Source organism: Marmota monax, unplaced genomic scaffold (assembly GCF_021218885.2).
Source record: "Marmota monax isolate L192 unplaced genomic scaffold, Marmota_monax_Labrador192_F-V1.1 WCK01_AAM20220418_F8-fsc00103, whole genome shotgun sequence".
NCBI lineage: Eukaryota > Metazoa > Chordata > Mammalia > Rodentia > Sciuridae > Marmota > Marmota monax.
In genome coordinates, this window is record NW_026694286.1 from 3159050 (window position 1) to 3182792 (window position 23743).

Below are 23743 nucleotides of genomic sequence, written 5' to 3' on the forward strand. Positions count from 1 at the left end.
TGGAGTGGTAAGGATACTAATGGGTTAAACTAATCAGAAATTAATCCAAGGATATGAGTGATTTTTTTTTCAAGATCAAGTCTGGGTACACTACAGGGTTAAATTCAGATTATGGGTGCTGTAGTTTGGATCTTAAGTGGTCCAAGTGATAAAGGCTTGTTCCCCCTGTGTGGTACTTTGGGGAGACATTGAAACCCTGAAGATATGGGATCTAGTAGGAGGTCTCTAGGTCACTGGGGGCAGGCCTTTGAAGAGGACAGTGAACACTAGCCCCTTCGTTTTCCTCTCTTTTTGCTTCCCAGCCATGAGGTGAGTGGTTTTACTCTACCACACACCCCCATCATCATATACTGGCTCAACACAAGCCCAAAAGCAAATGGGACCAACCATTCATGGACTGAAACTTCTAAAACTGTGAGCCAAAATAAACCTTTTTTTATTTATATGTTGATTATCTCAGGTATATATTATAGGAACAGAAAGCTAATACTATGACCACATGATAGATAAATATTTAAAAATATTTAATGGTTTTGGTCAAAAGCTTAAAAAGTCAATCTACAAAACACATATGAGATTAAATTACACATAATTCATGTTGTTCTGTAGCACTGGAAATAAAAATTAAAATACTTCCATTTTTCTTATTTATGAAGGTTAATTGGAAGGACCAAGAAGAAATTAAGGGAAAAAAGAAATCAAGATATATAAGAGTAATTTGTTGCTTCTAATCATTTTAAATATCCAGCCCAGAAGAATTATGCCATGTAGGACTCAAATATATGCTTACAGAATAATTACCAATGATATTTGCAATTCACAACAATTTTAAAATTCAGAATATTCAAGTTTCAAAAAGTTGTAACTCAAGTTTGAGGAGCTTTATAACTGACAACATTTTAAAGCAAATTATTAAAGACATGGTTTGTATACATTGATTTTTAAAAGACATTCAATGGTAGTTCTCTAAAAGCAGGCCATCACAACTATGCATTCTTTCTCTTTTTGGAATAGACATCAGCTAGCTGTAGTAGATTGGGAATCAAGACCCCTGAGTTTGTGGGACCATGGGGAGGTCCCTTGACCTGGACTAAGTATCCCAATGTGTTACCATGCAAGTCGTTAAAGGCTGTTTAGCTACAGGGTTCTGTGGTGAAGCACACTGGTGAAATAATCAATTAAACAAAGACTGATGCATTTCATTACCAAAACCTTATCAGAGTCCATGCACTGACACTTTCCAAGAGTGGGTGGCCATGCTGAGAGTTTTTCAACTTGATCAGCCTAAGAAATTTTTCAGAGTATCCTGCAGACCTCTGAGAAAGGCTGCCCAAAGAGCCCCTCAGATCTAGCATTTTATAATTATAGATGGTTAATTATAGACTATTAAAGTTAATATTGCTACTATGGCTATAGTCAAACCCCACAGTATATACAGATAGGGTCACATTTTCACATGAAGAATAAAGAAACAATATAAAACAAAATACATCCTATCTTTAGACTCTGGAACTTATATATTAAGTGATTTGAAATTCAATTTCAAACTAAATTTTAAGGCAATGTTGGTTTCAGTTAAGGCTATTTTCCTATTAGTTTTTGTTCTAGGAGCTATTAAAGTATATCTTCTGAGCAGCAATAATTCATTGATTTAAATTGCATGTTAATTCACTTATAAAAAGGAGCAGGAGGACCAGGGAAGGGGATGGAAAGAGATCAGCTCTTTTATAATTGAGTTAGCTAATCTTACATCCTTAATTAGATGAGAAAAAAAAAACTTTTAACTTTATCCTGTACTTGAAAGGAACACCAAGATATATTCCAGATACGACATAAAATAAAGAGCAAACAGTATATAACATCCTCTAATAATCATTTAAATTATTAGTATGTACTTTAAGTCTTTTAAAAAATATTTTATAGCATGGATCAAGAGCTACTCAGGCCAGTTAACATTTATGATCTAAGTAGGCATATAGATTCTGCAAATCCCAATCTGTTGGGTTTTTAAGTTTTATTGCTGTATTTACTTAGCATTTCAAAAACAGCTCCTTCTTTGCCAGATACCAAAATCCATGGAGGCTCAAGTCCCTTACATAAATAGCATACCTTACATGGTGTGCTATTTGCAAATAACCCTCACACACCCTCCCATATACTTTAAATCATCTCTAGATTACTTACTATATAAACATGTAAATACAATGTACATGATTGTTACACTGTATTGTTTATGGAAATAAGAACAAGGAAAACCTTCTGTGCATGTTCATTAAAGACGCTGTCTGTTATTTCCAAATAGTTTGGGTATGTGTTTGGTTGAATCATTGGATAAACCTGTGGAAACAGAGGGCCAAATAAACCTATTTTACATATTTCACATATTTTTCATACTTTACAGGTTTTGTCTCACTTTCAAAATAAATCCTTACAACAACCCAGCATAGACACAGAGAGGAGGTTGTCTCTTTCCACACTGACAAGTGTGGACCCTAAGGCAGGGGAGGTCAGATGCCCAGTAAAGGGAAGAATCAGGAGCTTGCTTTCTGGTGCCTTCCATGGTACCTCCTACTCTCTGCACAGACCCACAATAAAGCCCTAGTCACAAGTTGCAAATAGCAGCGTGTTTTCCTTTGAATTCTTATCTCAATACTTATTAGAAGGATTCTTTGGGGCAAGTTACTTGACCTTCAGAGTTTCCAAAACTTTCAAATGGACATAATGTGCTACACACTTCATACAGAACTAAGAATTTAATTGGCCAGTGCATGAAAGAAACTAACCCTGGATTTTGGAATGTAATATATGCTAGTGAATGAGTTAAAAATTCTATGAATAGTTAATTAATATATTCATCCAACAAATATATATTGAGCACCTGCTCGTTGCCAGGCAAGGAAATTGAGGTCATGACCCTCACGGATTCTCTAGTATTTTATTATTATAATGTACATAGCACTTAGCAGATGAAAAGACTAGAAAGCTGAAGACTAAGGAATAAACCAAAAGAAAGAAAGACTCCATAGTAAAAGAGTAGAATATACCTAGATAGGGGCTGGGGATGTGGCTCAAGCGGTAGCACATTCGCCTGGCATGCACCGGGCACTGGTTTCCATCCTCAGCACCACATAAAATAAAAAAAGAAAGATGTTGTGTCCACCGAAAACTAAAAAAATAAATATTAAAAAATTCTCTCTCTCTTAAAAAAAAGAATATACCTAGATAAGTCAATGTATTTTAAATAATAATAAAATAAAGATGGTAATTTAGAAAGCTTATTTAAAGCAATAGCTTGTCTTTATGATTCTTCCCTTTATCTATTCTGTAAGTATTCCATTGAAATATCCATCCCTCCATGAAACCATTTCTGCTGTCCACTATTTTGTATCTTATTAAACCTGTTAGTGTCTACATGACATTAGATGCACTGGCATCAATAGCACTTTACATCTCTTTTTTCCTTCACCTTAAACCAAGCTTTAAAGTGAAGATTTTCATACAGTGTGTAGTGTCACTTCTCAACAGAATCAGTTTGTGTGGTACCTTCTTTTTTCTTAAGTGGGTTCCTTTCATTGTTCTAGTGAACAAATCCCCTGCAGTAGTGTGAATGACACATTTTGTGCCCTAGAGGGAGCTCAACTCACTTCCTCTCACCACAATTCTGAATGCTTCTCATGTGGGTCAAGGACAACAGGCAATCAATCTTCAGAGATCTATAACTAGATCTTTCACCAAGGGATGTAGCTTTTAGGAGATTCAGTGAAGCTTTTATGGGAAGAAGTATAAATCAAATTGTATTAAAGAAAAAAAGTATATTTTCTTGAAACTATTCTACATGGAACCAATCTCTTAATGCTTCTCATCCTTTCTTGCATGTGGTATGAGAAGTCCTTGCCTAGGATGACCCCTATGTTTGGAAGGCAGAAAGAAGGGGCAAGGGGCAAGAAAAAGACACAAATTGGGGGTAGAGCAGGGTGCTCAGGACATGTATTAGTCTATAAAAAAGGGCTATCCTGCTTTTTCACCAGGTGAAGAAAACTCACGATAGTTTTTTGGGATATTTTTGTTTTTGTTGTTCTTTTTAGCTATACCTGATAGTGGAATACATTTTCATTATTTCAAGGCAAGAGGATCATTATACCAGTTACATTTGCTATCAGCCATATTGGTATATATATATAATACGTTATCATACAAGCATGAAATATATTTTGTTCTAATTCAGTTCTAGTACCTCTCCTTCTCCTTCCCTCCCTACAAATCAATGCTCCCTTCCCTAAACTGATCTTTTTTCCATTTACCCATTGTTATTTTTTTAATTAACTTCTTGTATGGTGAGATTCACTGACACACGGTAGTCTTAATATTGCCGTCCAGCTAGTGGTAAGGATGAATTTGCCTAAACAGCTTTCATTTGTTTAGACCCTACAAGGTCTAATCCAATGATTCCAACATTCTGATATGGATCACATATCAATATGGCCGACACCAAATGGAACTGGTATAATTATCCGCTTGCCTTGAAATAATGAAAATAAACCTAAGAAAGATAAATTCATTTGTTTAAGGTCAAAATCTATTTAATTTTGAACAACTCCCAGCATCAAGAAATTGGTAATAGCTTAATAATTATATTATTTCAGCATGAACTCTAATTTTCAATAAACCTTTAATTCAATAAAAATAAATTATCTGAGATAAATTAGTGGAGTAACATGCTACTCCAAAAAGAAATTCTTTATAAAAATGAAACATATTTTCTGAATCCATTATCCACATTATTTATTCCCTGGATATGTCTAAATCATCTACAAAAAGGTCATTTCCTTACATAATTTCTCTAGTATGCACATAGTATTTATTATCAATTTGTTTGCTTATTTTTTAACTCACAGAATATTTATATGTAATTTTAATGCTCTCTTTAGTCATTTAACTTTATAAATTTAGAGTTATAAAGTCTCATGGGATTAAAAATATTATGTTAGAACACATTTTGCTGTAAGATATCATAAGTAATAAAAAATTATATTATATATTATGTAATATAATATATATTATATATTTTGGAACCATTATATTATGGTCCCAAAAATGATAGAGAATATTTTCATCATGTGGGGTTTTAGGTGTTTGTTTTTGTTTTTTATTTTCTTTTATAAAGCAATAGCAAGACTCTGATTTCACCATTCAATACAAAAGAAGAATTCTCTTGGAAGTCCAGCTGGCAAGTTCCCAGAAAATCTTGAGGTCTTTTGTCTATAGCAGACCACTTTAATTTAACCTGGTGCCACAGAGATCTGACCTCCTGAGAAATAGTGAAAGTCTAAGTACGAACTTCTTATGTAAATTATTTCTGTTTAATAATGAATGAGTGATTATTATAAAACAGGCCTACTTTTCATATAGAACCAAGACCAAAAAATACTTATCTGTAATTTCATTCTGAACATACATGTGCGTACTTTGGAAGCAAGTATACCCTAACATACACAAAGTCAAGAGTTGGAAAGGGTTGCTATTTAATGACCCTCTGGGAATCTTTATTACCTGCTTCAAGTGTAATTTTAAGTGAATTTAACCCTGGCAAAATTTCTTCAGTGAACAGCACTTTCTATCACAACACATATCCACTACTCAAAGTTTTCTCCAATGTGGTTTTTGAGGTTTTGGTTTTTGGTTTAAAAGTATGCCTGTGTAGTGCTAGGGATCAAATCCATGGCCTCACACAGGCTATCCCAGTACTATCCAATATTACGATTCTAAAGAGTGACCGTTAGGTTTCAGCTCATACACTTGATCCCAAGATTATAAATATGATCCTTAACAGTATAATATCACTGCCACCAACGTGTCTGATTCCTAGACTCAGAGGACTTCTGCTCCTGGGAAGAATGTAGCCCAACGCTGCTAATGCAGAAAAAAAATGGACATATTACAAAAGGCATATTTTAAATAAAACAGAGTAGCAGGTATGCAACAAAGGCTAGATGAACTGGGAATATAGACCAGGGGAGACCCTTCCACAATAAGCAATCACCTACTTCTGATGGCCAGCAAGGAAGGGAAAGGGCATCTTGGCTGATTCTTGGTGAAGACTGAAAATGAAATCAGCAAGCATTTGGGCAGTCAGATGAACTGAAGGGAAATGAAATTGTTAAAATGAGGCTAGTCCCCCACCCCCGAGAGTCTCGCTTAATTGCAACACTGTACATGGGAGGCTAGGTTTGCAAGGGCTTCAGGGCAGAAGCTATTTCCCATGGTCTCACCAGGCTTCGAAAGCAAGTGCTCTGTAGAAAGACCAAGCCTGCCTTGAACATTCAAAGCAATTGCAACTCAGCTGCAGAGGAAAAACTAGCACTATCACATTGGAACCCTCTGCCGCAGAACCTAGGATGCTAAACACACGTACGATCTGATTCTACAAATTCTATTCCTGGATATTTACCCAAGGGACATTCATGTACATATTCAAGGACATGTACAAGAATCTTTATAACAGCTTTATCTGTAATGGCCAAAGTTAGGGGGACCTTTAATATTCAATGGTAGAATGGGTGAATTATATTTGTACAATAGAAGTCATAGCAAATAAAAAGAACACATTACCCCTATTTGCAACAACACAATGAAATCTCTCACAAAATATTCAGAGGAAAAGGAAGAAAAAAAAAGGAGACTGTATTGCATGATTCTTTTTATATGATATTCAAAAATGAATCTATTATTATATGGGTCATAATATCATTTTGATTTGGGGAGTTAGCAATTGGGAAGAGCATAAGAAAACTTGCTGTATGGTAGAAATGTTCTACAACCACCAGGCAGTGCTGATCTGGGTATATATGCACATAAAAATTCATCAAGCCGTACACTTATCCTCAGCAAAAAAATACAAAACACCTGGAATCATTTACTTTTAGAACTAGAAAGAAGCCCGGAGATCACCTTAATGAACATGTATTTCACAGCTGAACAAAACAAGGCTCAAAAGAATTAAGATGCTCCTTATTATCATATAGATAATTTATGCTTTTATTTAACAAGTAGCTACCAGGTGCTTACTCTTTGTGAGGCTTTAGGATATAGGTTAAACCAAAAGGACATTACCTGTTTTCATGAAGTCTACAGTCTATCTGTAGAAATTGAAATGAAAAAATTTATTAGAAATAGAGATATAATTGCATATTATGATAAATGTGTGAGTGACTAGCACAAGATGTTTTTAGCAATTAGAATGTTCCTGAAACCCAGGTCATAGGCTTAGAGTTGTGTGCTCTTGATTCAACAACATTGCTTTTTTTTTCTTTCTTTCTTTTTTTTTTTTTTGAAAACTGTGAATTTTTTAATATTTGTTTTAGTTGTAGTTGGACACAATACCCCTATATATTTATCTATTCATTCATTTATATGTGGTGCCGAGGATCAAACCCAGGGCCTCGCATGTGGTAGGCGAACACTCTACCTCTGAGCCACAATTCCAGCCCCTGAATTTTTTTTTTTAATTGGGAAAAAAACTATAGACCTACTTGAATTTATTTCTCCAGATTTCAAAAGGCAGCTTTTAGTCGTAAAGCATAAACAAAATAATAAATTAATGGAAAGGATGTCTTTTTCCCAAAACTTGACCAAAATACTCAGCTTTAACACTGATTAAATTATTGGGCTCAACATGCATCATCTGTACACTAAATAAATCTCAGTTCTTCAGTTTCGTAAGTTGTGTGGACTGGCAATATGCTCTCTGCCACTTTCCTTTAGCAGAGCAGCCTCTAGTGGCTGTCTATTTGTTATCTGTGTGTATCCGGTGGCTATAAATCAGCCAGCTTAGAAAATAGAACCAAGGTCAATTAATCTTAAGACAACCAAGACATCTGTAATAAAAATCAAAATGCACAGCACATCTTATTTCTTAACAAGTCACAGCCTATTACTTTGGGGGTTTGTTTTCAATGACACCAGCTCCAGCTCAATATCTGCAGTTTCTCTGCAACAAGACACAAATCATTATCAACTTGGGTTTCTTTGATAGAAAGCACCATATTATGGTTTGGATTGGCAATGTCCCCCATGGCTCATGTATTGAAGGCTGGTCTTCATTGCAGCAGTGTCCAGAGATGGGGCTTTGGGGAAGGTTGAATCATGAAGGCACTAACCTCATCAATGGGTTAACCCATTGATGAATTCATGGCTGAATGGACTGTGGGAGGTGGGACTTGGTGGAAGGGTGTGGATCCTCTCCTCCTTTGAGTTGCTTCCCTAAGGTGTTATGTCACAGTGATCAAAAGCTGACTGACATACACCGTAACACCACAGTCTTTTAGTGTAACACCCCTAAAAGCAGATCCTAAAAAAACGACATGAGTAAAGGTGGTTCATTCAGGAGCTCAGCCTAGGAAGTACCGAGGGGAAGGCGGGAAAATAGGAGAGAGAAGAAAAGGGTTGTGTGCATCTGGACTGCTTCAAGGGACCCCTGCTGGGAAATGGAATATGCCTCAGAGTTGGTTCATCTGAGAAGCTAAGGGGCTGGGGTGTGTAGGCCCCAGCCCTCAATCATCATTTTTTGAGGTCTCTCCTGGGGCTTTAGCTCCCTGATACTTCCAGCTGGCCCCTTATGTAGGCTGAGCCCACAGGCATAGGTGGAAAAGATCCACAGGCAAAAAGTGAAGAATTTTGCAGCAGGCAGCCATCTGTGCAGAGAGAAATGTCCAGACATATGGATAGCGGCAACAGCGTCGGCGACACTGATCACTCAATTAGTAGAACATTCGTGCAAGGGTGTCCAAGACAAGCGGCAGGCTTGTGGCAAAAGCACTGGTTAATCAGTTGAGTAAAACTCAGTTAAGGGAGGCTTTACTGCACACCAGCAACCTGCTTGAACTTTGAAAAGTCCTGTAGGAATGAACCCTTCTCTCTTCTCTTCTTACTTGGGACCACCTGTGGCCTAAGTCCAAAGATAAAAAGAATTATTTTTCTCAGAGGGAATATCCTATGCAACAAAAATCTTCCTGTGGGGCTGAGGCTGTAGCTCAGTGGCAGAGCGCTTGCCTAGCAGATGTGAGGCACTGGGTTCGATCCTTAGCACCACAACAACTACAAAAAAAAATTTTTTTAAATCTTCTTGGGCAACTTCAGGCAGAAGAATGAGAGAATAATGAGCTGTGTATGGTGCTAAGGAATTATTCCAATGGGAATGGACACAGTAAAAAAAACTATGTGTTTGTGAGATACATACATATATATACGTACATACATATGTACATAAAATACCTCATTGCTTTTTAATTTAATGAAAGAAAAAATAATCAGAAACAAAAGAAATTGCTAAACTTTAAATTAGTTTTTCTTTATTATAAGATTATATCCCAAAACTTTCCTCTAAGGTTAAGAAAAGGAATTATGATCACAATAGCTAACTATGGAACCAACCAAGGTGCCCTTCAACAGATGAATGGATATAGAAAATGTGGCATATATACACAATGGAATATTACTCAGTCATAAAAAAAGAATGAAGTTATGGCATTTGCTGGTAAATGGATGGAAATGAAGACTATCATACTAAGTGATAAGCCAGTCACCAAAAAACAAAGGTTAAATGACACAGTAAGAGGGAAGAATAGAAGTTCATTGGATTAGACAACGGGAATGAAGGGAGGGAGAGGGAATAAGATTAAGAAAGACAGTAGAATGAATGAGACATAATTTTTCTATGTTCATATATGAATACACGACCAGTGTAACTCCACATCACATACCACCACCCTAATGGGAAGTTATACTCCATATTTGTATAATAGTCAAAATATACTTTACTGTCATGTATATCTAAAAAGAACAAACAAAAAATGAAAATTTAAAAAATCTAAAAAAAAAATAAAGGAATTATGAAATCTAGTAAGAGGTTGGTACTCCTGAAGTTCATTAACTAGATCATTCAACTTGAGTTCACATAAATGTTCTTTCCGTCAACAGGTGAAGTCATTAGCATAATGGCATTTCCTCCATCCTCCTCCTGATGTTTGTTAGTTATATTTGAGGTTGTCAAGATATAACAATGCACATTCATCCTTTGGGCCACAATTGCCAATTATGGAAAACCTGCTTTAACATTAATGTGAACACACGGCTTTTCTCAGTCTTTTTGTCACAACCTCTCCATTCCCAAAGGATTTGTTTTAAAGCATCTCTGAGTCGGCTCGAGTTCTTGGTCAAGTGCTTTTTGCTCACAAAGGGCTCTTGAGTACTTTTGAGATTTACTTTTATGCTTGCCCTAATTCTAAGTGGCTGGGAATAATCCTCCCTTCCCACCTTCCTTCCCTGGGAGCTCCTCAGAGACTTTTCTCCCTGTGTTCGGGTGTTGAAGGAGACTGGTGCTAGGTCCACACACTGTAGCCAGAAGATAAAGGGTAAAGCCACACACTTGGTTCGTTGTTCTTCACACCCATTCAGGAATTTGCATACTTCTCAAGGCGGCTTCTGAGGGAAGAGGAGAGGACTTCCTGTGCTGTGGTGTGAGCTTCTGTTTTGTTCCCTGTCCTTCCTTAGCTACCAGTGGTCCCTGGGATGAGTGTTCCCTCAGGTCCGTGTGTTGAAGGCTGGTCCACAGGATGGTGTTATTGGGAGGTGGTGGAACCTTTAGGAGCTAGGGCCTTGTTGGGGGGTAGTTGGGTCCATTGAGAGTGTGTCCTTGAAGGGTCTTATGGGAGCACAGTCCCTCAGATTCTCTCTGCCTCCTTGCTCATAATGTAAGTAGTTTGCTCCACCACAAGCTCTAGATATGATGTTCCACCCTCCCCAGAGCCCAAAGCCACGAAGTCATCCAATCTTAGACTGAAACTTTCAGAGTTCGAGCTAAAAAAAAAGACTTTTCTCTTTATAAGATAAATATCTCAAGTATTTCCTTATAGTAATGTGAAACTGACTGATATAGCTACCACTCTTTGAGGTTAATGATATTGAGCTTTTTCTATTGATGAATAGTTTTGCTGGCCCTTTTCTATTTTATTTGGAAAAGAATTCTCTAAAGTAGTTTTATTCTTTCATCTTAATGTAGATATTCCTAAAATGTATATGCAAGCTCCCTGATTCATATTCTCACAAAATTTGAGATTAATGATTCATACATTTGTGTGCCCAGTAGTGCTCAACTTAGGTTATATTTATCCTCCCTGAGATTCAGTGTGACGCTATCTGTAAAAGAAGAATATGGTCTTCTCTGGCTACACCTTATTGTGAGATTGTGGCAATAAGGTAAATGAGGTAATGTGTACTAATATATCTCAGAAAAAAAAATCCCATACTCAAGAGAGAAGGCATTATTGCTGTTTCCATTTTCTCCTTATGTGAACTGAAAAATTTGCTCAAGTACCTACCTGCTCTTTACTTCTGTGTGGATAACACGGTGGCTAAACTTGTTACCTTTTGTCATGGAGATTTCATTCTACTATTTCTTAATAATATTGACATTACAGTGAATAAAATAAAAAGGTCTCTTTTGTGATGTGTTTTCATAAAGATCTTAAAACAACCTTGAAAATACTCAGATTCTCATTTCTCAATGACATGAACACAATGATTAATTTTATATGTTGAATCCGTTTATCTGGAACTTGAAATCCCACCCCAAGGGAAGATTAGTCAGTTCAAAACTTTCTAAAAAGACAAAGAATTCAAAAGGGAAAGGATGCCCAGGAGCCATTAAGTTGTTCTGTATCTATTTACAGTATTGTTTGTACTGGATAGATGATTACAGAAAAGCCAAGTAACATAAAAAGAGAAATCCTTAATTCTACCCTGGAGACAGGCAGAGCAAAAGATGAACAGCTGAACACACAGAGCTGGGAACTTCATGTATACTTTACCTTGCAGTAAATCAGGGAGATAAAGGACTTGAAATAAATGTTCCCATGAATTCCAAAAACTAAAAGCTGTGTGCTGGCTTATGATGACAACCAAGTGGAAACCCACTGGAATCCTACATTAAATGACTTCCCATACCCCCTGCCCATGAAAACCAATAACTTTGTATTTGTACTGAGAGGGATATAAGAAAGAGTTTAAAAGATGCATTCATTTTCATGACTGAGTTTTCTTAGGATTTTGCCAATATGGCACCTACCAATGGAAAGCTGTGGTTGCTTAACCTGTGCTCTCAAGAAATTATCACCATTTCTGTTCCTTGCTATAGACTTTTGCATTATGGGAAGATTATGACAGATGTTCAAACTTCCAGATCCATTAATCTTACTTTCTGAGATCAGCAGGCAACTTCTTAACACACATATATTTACACTTACACTTTTCTTAAACATCCACAGTGAAGAACCCATTAAAGAAACATTTCTTCCAGCCGTGATGATTATCTTGGGGTTTGAAGACAGACACCTTTTAAAGTCTGGGGGTACCATATGCAGGTAACATCTACATAGAAGGATAGCCAAACAGGGTGTAGAAAACTTTGCTTAAAATAACGACATACTTCAAAGCTGGGTATATTTTATTTATAAATAACATTTTGATACAGAGGTTAATAATATGTTTGTTCCCAAAGATCCCCAGTTTATTAGTACAGATACATCAGAGAAGAAAGATAACATGTTTTTATGCTTCTGTATTGTGACAGAAAATAAACAAGGCTGGTTATATTCAGACATCTTAGTAGACATAGTGCCAGATAACTTGCAAACTACAAGCATTGGGTTTGTTTCTTATTTGTGGGCATCCCTGAATAATTTTCCTGAATACTTTCATTTCCACTATCTACACTATGCAATTATATCACATCATTCATGTGCCTTTACATTAACTTAAATTTATTCTTCAACTGTCATGAGTTCTGCCAAAAAATATTTAGGGATAAGCAATATTTAAATTTAACCTCCTTTACTTCCCCTCCATTCTCTCCCTGAATTAATTTATTCCATCTGTGCCATAAGGGAAACAGCCTAACACAATTGATAAAGAGATTGTTTTCCTTTATCTACTCTTATCCATCATATCCATCTGGAAAGTGTAACATACTGAAATTATAGACATATACTTAACGTTAGTCACATTTTATATGCCGATTCTTTGCTTTTTAAAAAAGAATTATCAAACGTAGACACTGATACTCTGAAGCCTCAAAGTTTTAACAAAGGTCAAATACTTTTTCTGCCCCCAATAGCACCATCTCTGTAACTTTTGTATAGCACAGGAAATGATATTCTCAAAGACTCCATAAAGATGGGCAGGAAGTCATCCTGTCCAAAGAGAGTTGGCTCAAACACACACACACACACACACACACACACACACACTTCCCGGAAATGCCTTCATAATACTGTTTGTGTATGCTTCTTCCGTATTTGCATGCTTCATAGAATCAAAAAAAATGCCTTTCCCATTTTAAGCATTATTCATTTCTGATCTGTATGATTTTCATAATCTCAAAAAGCAATTCTAATTTGTGCATGGGAAACGGAAAGTTTCTATGGTTAGGTATTAATGAGAATGCATAGCCTGATATGACACAGTTTTTATAAGGCCCCAAGGTTCCTTCCAGGGATGCTGCAGTCCATAATCAGACCAAAGGCTAAGTAGGTCCAAGGCGAGCAGCAGTTTAGGGATTCGGAGCTGCAGTTCTTCTCCACTGGACTGTGGAGGAATCAAGCAGTCAGTGGCTCATGCATGTAGACTCACCTGTCTTATTTTATTTAATCTTGAGATGAGAAAGGAAACCCATAATATTCCCAGTGGATTTCTGCCCAGAAGGCAAATGTCAGCTATGAAACAATTTAGAGAACTGGGATTAAAGGAATGAGTTCTTAAAAGGCCTATATTCCTTTTTTAAAAAAAAATAATAATATAAATACATGCTTTACTGAGCTTCTGAACTCTAAGAATTTGCTTTTGCTTAATTTGATCTTGGACCTGAACTCATTTCATAAAAAATATATGAAAGGGGCTAAGACTCTATTTCTTCACTCCAGCAACATCTTTTAAAAATATTTATAAAGAACACAGAACTCTACTCAGTATTTCATTTAAAATAACAAAAGGCTGATGGTTGAAATCACAGAAAGAATGCATAAAAGGCAGAAGTAAATAAACAAGACTTAGAACTCTTTAAAAAAAAAAGAATTTAAAAACTAAATTGTGCTGCAAAACTACTTTTGCAATTACAGTGTCAGGTATGGCCCCACTCTGTCTCAGAGGCACTGTATAAATATGAACAGAATCATCTGATGCACTTTTTGAAAACACTGCTTCTCAGCCAAGGGCTAGCACAAATTCATCCTACGGCTAGGTGTCCAGAACACATGTTGGTTTGCTTATTGGCGACATTTTGGCAACGCATCCTATACTAACAGGAAGGCTAGAGACCAAGCATATGACAAGAGCCAAACCCACCACCCTGTTACTTCTTTTCGTGCTTCTTGGTTAACTCCTGCACACCCAGCTGGCTGCGGCCCCGGGCGTCGCTGTTCTTGTCTTCCCGGGGCTGACTCTCCTGGGAGACCTGCTGCACAGCCTGTAGGATGGCATTCTGCACAATCTGTTTGCTGGCATTCTGCAGTTTCACCTCCTCAGGCTCATTTCCAGGCTTCTCACCTAACCAAAAATATAAAAGGGAGGTGGGAAGAAGAGAAATCAATTTGGAGAACTGTGACAGAGACGAATAGAGGAAAAAAGTGCTGGAGTAGCCCAGTCACAGTGAGGAGCCCTCGTAGCACATGCTGCTATTGCCTCCCCTTCCTCATTTCCAACAGAATCTCCATACCGTTCCCCCATGATGCACCTGAGTTCATCTTCTCACCATCCCAGAATCCTCATTTGCGAATGGTGGTCGCCAGACAGTCCCTGGCCACAAAAGACCCCTGGGAAAGTTTGGGGAAAGGGACAGGCTCATGCTCCACTGGCCTTTTGCACTTCCCCCTTAATTCCTGTGTGGTTTGCAAACCCAGGGCTGGCAGGGGCTGTGCTATCTTGCAGTAAGTGTGGAGATGAATGTCAATATTCTGAGGATGGTTTGGAGAAAAACAAAAAAGCCCAATTTCAAAGGCATCATTGAGCATCTACACAAGCCCTGGACCATGTTTGCAAGGAAAACAATCCCCCTTTTTTAATGCATATTATATAGATTCTATGTTATCTGCAGCCAAACACATGCCTGATGGGTATAACCTCATGGTGCTGAAGAAGAACAGACAATCCCCTACACCACATCAAACTCAGCTCTGCTCACATAATGTGTCAGAAGGACTGAACCCATTCATCAGAGCTGTCCTCTGAGATCTAGAACAGGGCAGGAAAACTCCTTCCATATAGGACCAGTGATCTATCAGGCTTGTGGGCCATATGCTCTGAAATAAATGCTTAACTCTGCTGCTGTAGCATAAAATCAGCTATAGATTGTAGGTAAATAAATGTGTGTGACTGTGTTCCAACAAAATATTATTCATTAAAAAAAAAAAACAGGTTGCAGGTAGATTTGGCCTATCAGCTATAGTGTATCAATTCTGATCTAGAAATGGTGGGAAATGTCTAAAGAAAAAGTGAAATAGTGTACTCAACACTAACCAACACTTTCTATTTTTCCTTAATTAAAAACAAAACTTTGCTGGGTGCGGTGGCACACTCCTGTAATTCCAGTGACCCAGGAGGCTGAGGCAGGAGGATTGCAAATTAGAGGGCAGCCTCAGCAGTTTAGCATGGCCCTAAGCAACCTAGGGAGGCCCTGTCTTGAAATTTTAAAAAATAATAATAATAAAAAAGGCTGGAGATGTAGTTCAGCGGAAGTTTATTTAGTGAAAATTCTAGAAAAGGGCTTTTTTAAAAAACAGGCGAATAAAACCTGTTGCCCTCTTCCGATTTTACTGCTCACAACTCTGACCCAATAATTGTCATTACAAGGCCGCTGAGAGTCCTAAGGAAATCCTTAGAATAGAAACCATTTTCAGGGGGGTTGGAAGAAAAAGTTAGAAGGAACCTGGCATTCCCATGACCAAATGGCCACCAGATCAATTCTCAGTTGTCCACTTCCAGGCCCCCTTCACATTACAAAATCATTCCTTGTTTAGGGCAACTGTTATTTTAGATTTTGTTTTATTATGCAGCACACTTAACAATAACGCATACAGGGGCGAATGATGGTGAGTCTAACATTTGAGTGCAGTGCAATCCTGAAATTTTCCTATTCCACCTCTTTACATTTATGGTGATGAAAAGAATGTGTACTGCTCCTTATTCAAAGTCACCTTTTCAGATATTTCCTCTCTTCAGATACATTGCTACCTTAAAATATATCTAAAGTTGGGGGAGGGGTGTGGTTTTTCACCAGGATCGATTTGTAACAATGGAAATTATACATCCATGAAAAGAACACTGTAAGGGAATATTGAGTCCTTCTGGAACATCAGACAGCTCTCATCCCTTTAGACAGACAGCTGTCATTCATTTTGCATTCCGGTCCATCCCCAGGGGGTTTATCTTACCCTCTAGTGCACAATGCAAGATTAACCTATTCAAAACCAAGAGCAGTATGGAAAAGGATAAAATGAGCCACCCACACCACGCCAAGCCAGGAGGAAATCCAGACAGGCTGGAACTCCAGAGGGGCAAAGAAGAAGGCTTTGAATGCTCTCTGTAGAAAAAGAGTGGACAGTAGTGAATGGCAATATTATGGGACCCTAGGGGACAGCTATTAAGAATACAGGTTTGAAACGCTTCAGAGTTGTGCTTAAGTCCTTTCTGCCACATCTGTCACACAGTCTTGAGCAAAACACTGCTAAGCAGGTTTGCACATCTGTAAAATGGGCAAGCAGGACCTCTGTAGTATGGTTGCTAGAGAAGGAAGTGACATCACAACTATTCAGAACTCTGTGTGGGTCCTGACACATCAAAATCACTTAGTAAGTGACCACATGGTGTACTAGTTAGGGTATAGACTGAGCTGTTGTAACAGAGGCACTCAAAAATAGCTCAGCTCACACAGGGAGAGAAGTTTATTGTTCTCTCACGTGACAGTGCAGAAGTAATCTGTGTGTAAGTGGCTTGCTCCAGAGGTGATCTCAGGACTTCTTCCTCCTCTCATCTTACTGCCATGCTATTCCCCCCAATAGGACCCTCATTTACGTGAGTGAAGCTGGTCAAGCAATATCCTAGTGGAGTTGGAAGGGAGCAAAAAAAAAAAAAAAGGAAAAGGACAAACAATTTCCTGTTGGGGGGGAATGCACTGGGGATTAAACCCAGAGGGGCTGGTTACTGAGCCACATCCCCAGCCCGTTTTATTTTTTATTTAAGAAAGCATCTTGTTACATTGTGTAGGGCCTTGCTAACTTGCTGAAGCTGGACTTGACATTGCAATCCTCCTGCAACAGCTTCCTGAGTCTCTGGGGTTACAAGAGAGTGCCACCACACCCGGCAGGAAATTTCCTTTTAAAGATTTGTCAAAGAAGTTGCAATCGTCAGTCAACTCCCATTCTATAGAGTGAAACTTAGTCATCTGGCCACACCTACATACAAGGGAGGCTAGGAAATATTGCTGTTGCTGGGTAGCTGTGTGCACTAACTGAAACTTATGGTGTTCTAATGCCAGAATGAAGAATGACAGATTTTTTTAAATTACTTCCATGCAAGGGCCAGGTTTACATTGAAAAAGAAGGACATATACTTACAACGACTTAAATCTGATATTAAGGGAGCTCTTTCTACTACCACTATCTAGCATAAGTGTGTAGACAAACAAACAAGAAGTTCTGAAGACTCATGCTTGCTCCAAGAAAGAGTATCGAAGTCAAACTGCAAGTGTCTTCATTCTAGAACGTTCCTATTCTCTAGCTATTTTTCTGTCATGGAACAGAGGAAGGAAAAGTCCAGGGACAAGAATAAGCTGAGTCTTTAATAAGAGAAAAAGAGGAAACTCTATTCCAAGTTCAACTGGGATCTGATATTTGACCTAAATTATCATGTTCTCATCCAACAATTATGAGTAATAAATGTATATAAAAGTCAACGGCAGTCTATACCAGGCTATACCCAGGGCACCACAGAGTGACAGGAGGTTGACTTAAGCAATCTTCCCTCTGTGTTTAACCCTCTTGTCCTCATTTCCATTTTGTTCTAGGCCATCAATATTCATCCATCTTCAGTGGAGGATGTGGGACAGAGGGTGGCAAGTGGCTGGCAGCACAAGAAGAGAGGAATAAAGACAAGGAGAGACACCACCATGCACTTAAGAGACAATAAAAACAAAATAAAGAATTATACAAACCACAGGTATGTACTTATTTGTGTAGACTCTTGTGCATTCGAGGAATCACACTCTCTTCTATACCTTAAGCTATAGCACAAGAAAGAGGGAAAGGGCTACAAGGATACGAATGTCATAGCTGATTTTTTTAAATGGTACCGGGCATTGAACCCACAGGCACTTAACCACCGAGCCACATCCCCAGTCCTTTTTACTTTTTATTGTAATACAGGGCCTCGCTAAGTTGCTTGGGGCTTTGCTAAGTTGCTGAGGCTGGCTTTGAATTTGCGATCCTCCTGCCTCAGCCTCCCAAGCAGCTGTGATTACAGGTGTGCACCACTGCTCCTGACTGCGTACCTGACTTCTTAACTGAGGCTCACAATACAATTCAGAAGTCAGCAGAATCCAGTAGAGCTCCAGTCATTGCATTGTCTAGATTTCCCTCTCCCCTGAGAGGGCCTCGACTCTCCATCTGCTACTGCCCCCAAACAACCCCTCCTGTTCTTCTGGAGTCACCCTGACTTCATGGAATTTACTTACCCTTTTCTCTACTTGTTTATGACTCGCTGTGTTTAATGATTTTACATGCTTCCCTCTCCCAGAGGACATCCCAGCTAAGGTTCTGCTTTCAACTGATGCTCACATATCTTCTGCTAGAATTCTTAAGAGAGTCTGCTGGCCTCTTACCATCATCCCTGCAAACTGCCCTAAATCATGCCAGCCATGCCTCAAGTCAGCTGCCACTGAGTGCCTTTAGCTCATGCTGGCTCCATCAGCTGTGGCTAGAGAGGTCAGGTCCTGGGGTGAAAGTAGAGATCCTTAGGAAGAAGGACCCACCCATGAGCCCCCTGCCCCCAAGAAGCACTGTAGGCAGAGCAAGGGTTCACAAGATAGGTTTGGGGCAGTATAATACCAACATGTGATCCAAGCCTTTGACTGAAAGGACATGGTATTCATGAAAATCCTGGTGGGGACCCAACCCTTCACAAAAGCACAGGGTGAGGAAGCGCAACCGGACAGGAGGCAAAGCCAGCCACGGAGTTCCTTGGAGTGTGGCCATTTACAGGCATTCCACTTACTTCAGGGTAATGAATCACCTACACATCGTAGGTGGCCTATTGCCTAGTTTTAAAGGATGCAAATGTCCTCCAGCCTAATTAGCATTTACATCATTTTCATATTTCACAATTATGACAAATCAATGTAATTAGCTTTGAACCCTAACTACCCAATATAAATACACTGAAGTCAAGGATGTGGCATAACTAAATTTGTCTTCAGTGCCATTCCACATAAAATTATTACCCACCATCCCTACCCCCAGGCACCCATATGGTTCTGCTTCCCAGTGACCAGCCAGCCCACGTCAGGGGACCAGCCTTCCACAAATCACCTGGAGCTCTACATCACCCCCACCCCCACCTTACCACTCCCCTCAGAGCTTTCTGTTTCTTTCTTACCTACCCCTGTGAAAGGTGTCTGAGAACTCAGTTACAACATGGCTAACAATCGGTCTTCATTCCTTATGTGTAACTATTAAAATTGTGCCTCCAACATTATAGGAAGATCCTCTTGACCCAAATTTGCACCAACACCCCCCACCCCGGAAGAACTCAAGTGCTATTCACCTCTCTTACATTAACCTATCATATTCCACTGAGGTGGATTTGGGAAATGGTCAGTGTTTCCTGGCCCAATCAGCTGTGGCTACAGAGATCAGGTCCTGGGGTAAATCTACATAGTGATTTTGCCTAGATGACACAGATAGGGTGGCAGAGCATGCAACATTATCAGCACCTCTCTCTCTCTCTCATCGCCCCCCACTGAGTCACTGAATATTCCAATCCCAGAGTCCCCCATGAGGGCAGAAGGATACCCACCATCACTACTGCACACACTCTTCAAAACGCTCAGCTGCTGATGGTAACCATGGGGCATATTTTTTATCTTTTCCTCCGACCGCTCTCGGGTGTAAAGACAGTGTTATCATTCATCAGTGACTAGCATATGGAACACTGAGAACAAGGACTAATTCTAGTCCCCTTAATAATGGAATGATGGTCTTTTTCTCTGCTCTGTAACTACAGGAATTTTCCATGAAGGACCAGATGCTAGATCTCACCCATCTGTGCCAACTGCTAATGAAGCCATCCTGGCTGCACTGCTTTGAAACTGAAAACACTGAAGTTCCAGCACCTGGGTTTCCAGCTCGCTGTCAACCCCACCAGGCCATGCCCTTCCCCCAGGCACCACAGCCAAATCCACAGCAGCCTTTTAGGGTCTCCAAAAAATAGATTTGAGATATAGAAGGCAATACGGTGTCAGCAGGTATAGGACACTTTTACATCTAATTCAAGTGATGCCCCAGTATTACAACCACAATCCCTACTAAATCGGGCAGAGCATCTGGACTCACCCTTGCCTCTGCCTACAGTGGCCAGGCACATTATTTCAAACTACAGCAAGCTATTCTTATAAATTATAAGGAATTCTTTATTTAAATTTCCCATAGAACGATGTATCAGGAAGATATTCATGGAGCATCTGTATGCCCAGTACTATGGAGTGTAACATAAGCCACTAGGCCAAAGTGTTTTATTTATTCATGCATTAATTCATACAAGAACTAGAGGGCTCTTGCTGTGTGACCAACATGAAGCTAGGTACTAGAAATGAAAATGTTGAGCAGAACAGTCACAACCCAGGCCCTGTTTAAATTTATAATCTAGTGGAAGAGTCAGATGCTAAATAGTCAGGCAAGATTATAACTTTGAGCCGTGACATGCACTATGACAGGAGCACTAGATCCTATCCACAAAGAGAACTGATCTAGTCTGACGGTCACAGAAAGAGGTCCTGAGGTCTTGTGGATTAAAGAGGCATTAACCAATCAAAAAAAAAAAAAAAGGTAATGTGAGAGCCGGAGGACAAGAACATGCCTAGCAGGAAGGTCAAGCCCAAGTGGAAAGTCCCCAACATGTGTAAGAGCCTCGCCCTGCCAGGAAACCAGGTGGTATGAGTGGCTGTGTGCCCACCAGGGGAGAGGGATCCCAGGTCCAAATGAAGAATGGAGGCCAGTCCGGGTCAAGGGTGGGAGCCGGGAACTCATTTGTTTCTGAGAATAAAGCAGCCAGGTACCGTCCAATCTCGCCACATAGTACAGCTGAAGAAGTCTGAGGAGAGTGACATTATCATGGTGGGAATATGCAGGATTTGCAGCAGATCTTAAAAGAGAGAAGATTTGGAAAGATCAAAAGAAAAAGAAAAGGAATTCTTTTTCTGTCCTTGGAGGGCAGGGCAGGCATGTCACTAAGAGTTCAAGAAAGTTTTTTGCCTTACAGAGCTACTGAATCATCTTAGAATGTAATGAAATTTAGACAATATTACTGGGTTGCAATGTCTTAAGAAAACCAATAAAACCTAAAAAGGAAGACAATTTTAATCTGGAATCAGATTTGAATATTTTGGCCAAGAACAGCAAAGGTAATTTTGAAAAAGACCAATAAATAGAAGGACCTAATTCAACAGCTACAAACGATAGCTGTAAAGCTATACTAATTAATCTGTTTAAATCATGGTATGACCTCCTCATTCAGTTTGGGTAGGTCACATGTCTCTAGAAATTTGTCAATGTCTTTGATATTTTCTATTTTACTGGAGTATAAATTTTCAAAATGGTTTCTAATTATCTTCCATATTTCAGCCATGTCCTTTGTGATATTTCCTTCTTCATCTTGTACTTTAGTAATTTGAGTGTTCTCTCTCTCTTTTTTTTTTGTTAGCATCAGGAATTTATCTATTTTATTTATTTTTTTTAAAGAAACAACTTTTTGTTTTGTCAATTTTTTCAATTGTTTCTTTTGTTTCAATTTCACTGATTTCAGCTCTGGTTTTAATGATTTCCTGTCTTCTACTGCTTTTAGTTTTGATTTCTTCTTCTTTTTCTAGGGGTTTGAGATGTAGTGTTAGGTCATTTATTTGCTCACCTTTTATTCTTTTAATGAATGCATTCAGTGCAATAAACTTTCTTTTTAGTGCTGCCTTCATAGTGTCCCAGAGATTTTGATATGTTGTATCAGCGTTCTCATTTACCTCTAAGAATTTTTTTATTTCATCATTGATTTCTTCTACTATCCATTCATCATCCAATAGTGTATTATTTAATCTCCATTTTTTAGAGTATTTTCTATTTTTTACTTCATTGTTGATTTCTAATTTCATTCCATTGTGATCTGATAGAATGCAGATCTCTGGATTTGGGGGGGTTGTTTTGTTTTGGGGAGGGTTGTATTTGCTAAGACTTGCTTTGTGGCATAAGATATAGTCTATTTTAGAGAAGGATTAATGTGCTGCAGAGATGAAAGTACATTGGCTCATTGATGGATGAAATATTCTATTTATGTCTGTTAAGTCTAAATTATTGATTGTATTAATTAGTTCTATAGTTTATTTATTTAGTTTTGTTTGGAAGATCTGTCCATTAGTGAGAGAGATGTGTTAAAGTCACCCCGTATTATTATGTTGTGGCCTATTTCATTCTTGAAATTGAGAAAGGTTTGTTTGATGTATGTAGATGCTCCATGGTTTGGGGCATAAATGTTTATAATTTTTATGTCCTGCTGATGTATACTTCCCTCATTTGGAAAAATAAAAATAGCCAAAGCAATCCTTAGCAAGAAAAGTGAAGCAGGAAACATCACAACACCAGATCTTAAACTATACTACAGAACTATAGTAACAAAAATGGCATGGTATTGGCACCAAAATAGACTTATAGACCAATGGTACAGAATAGAGGACACAGGAGACAAATCCACATAAATCTCATACTAGACAAAGGTGCCAAAAACATTCACTGGAGAAAAGATAGCCTATTCAACAAATGGTGCTGACAAAACTGGAAATTCATATGTAGCAAAATGAAATTAAGCCTCTGTCTCTCACTCTGCATAAAAACCAACTCAAGGTAGATCAAAAATTTAGGCACTAGAACAGAGACCCTGCACCTAAGAGAAGAAAAAGTAGGCCCAAATCTTCACCATGTCAGCCTAGGATCTGACTTCCTTAACAAGACCCCTAAAGCACAAGAAGTAAAATCAAAGGATCAATAAATAGGATGGATCAAATTAAAAAGCTTCTTCCCAGCAAAGGAAACAATAATGTGAGGAGAGACCCTACAGATTGGGAGAAAATCTTTACCACATGCATCTCCGATAAAGCATTAATCTCCAGGATATATAAAGAACTCAAAAAACTTAACATCAAAAAAAAAAAATAACCCAATCAATAAATGAGCTAAGGAACTGAACAGACATTTCACAGAAGAAGAAATACAATTGATCAACAAATATATGAAAAAGTATTCAACATCTCTGACAATTAGAGAAATGCAAATCAACACTACTCTAAGATTTCATCTCACTCCTGTCAGAATGGCAATCATCAAGAATACAGGCAACAACAAATGCTGGCAAGGATGTGGGGGAAAACGTACACTCAAACATTGCT

The 23743-nt window shown here is 38.5% G+C and overlaps 1 protein-coding gene across 2 annotated transcripts in view; it reads right to left on the reverse strand.

Moving 5' to 3' along the window:
- Positions 1-12481: 12481 nt before the first annotated feature.
- Akain1 (A-kinase anchor inhibitor 1) overlaps positions 12482-23743 on the reverse strand; it is a 50645-nt gene continuing 39383 nt past the window's right edge. The window contains exon 2 of one of the 2 annotated variants that reach the window (XM_046467462.2): positions 12482-14595. In XM_046467462.2, coding sequence (XP_046323418.1) covers positions 14402-14595 — 194 coding nt within the window. In that variant the 3' untranslated portion in view covers positions 12482-14401. The remainder of the gene's footprint in view (positions 14596-23743) is intronic. The other variant, XR_006856834.2, reaches the window with a different exon arrangement.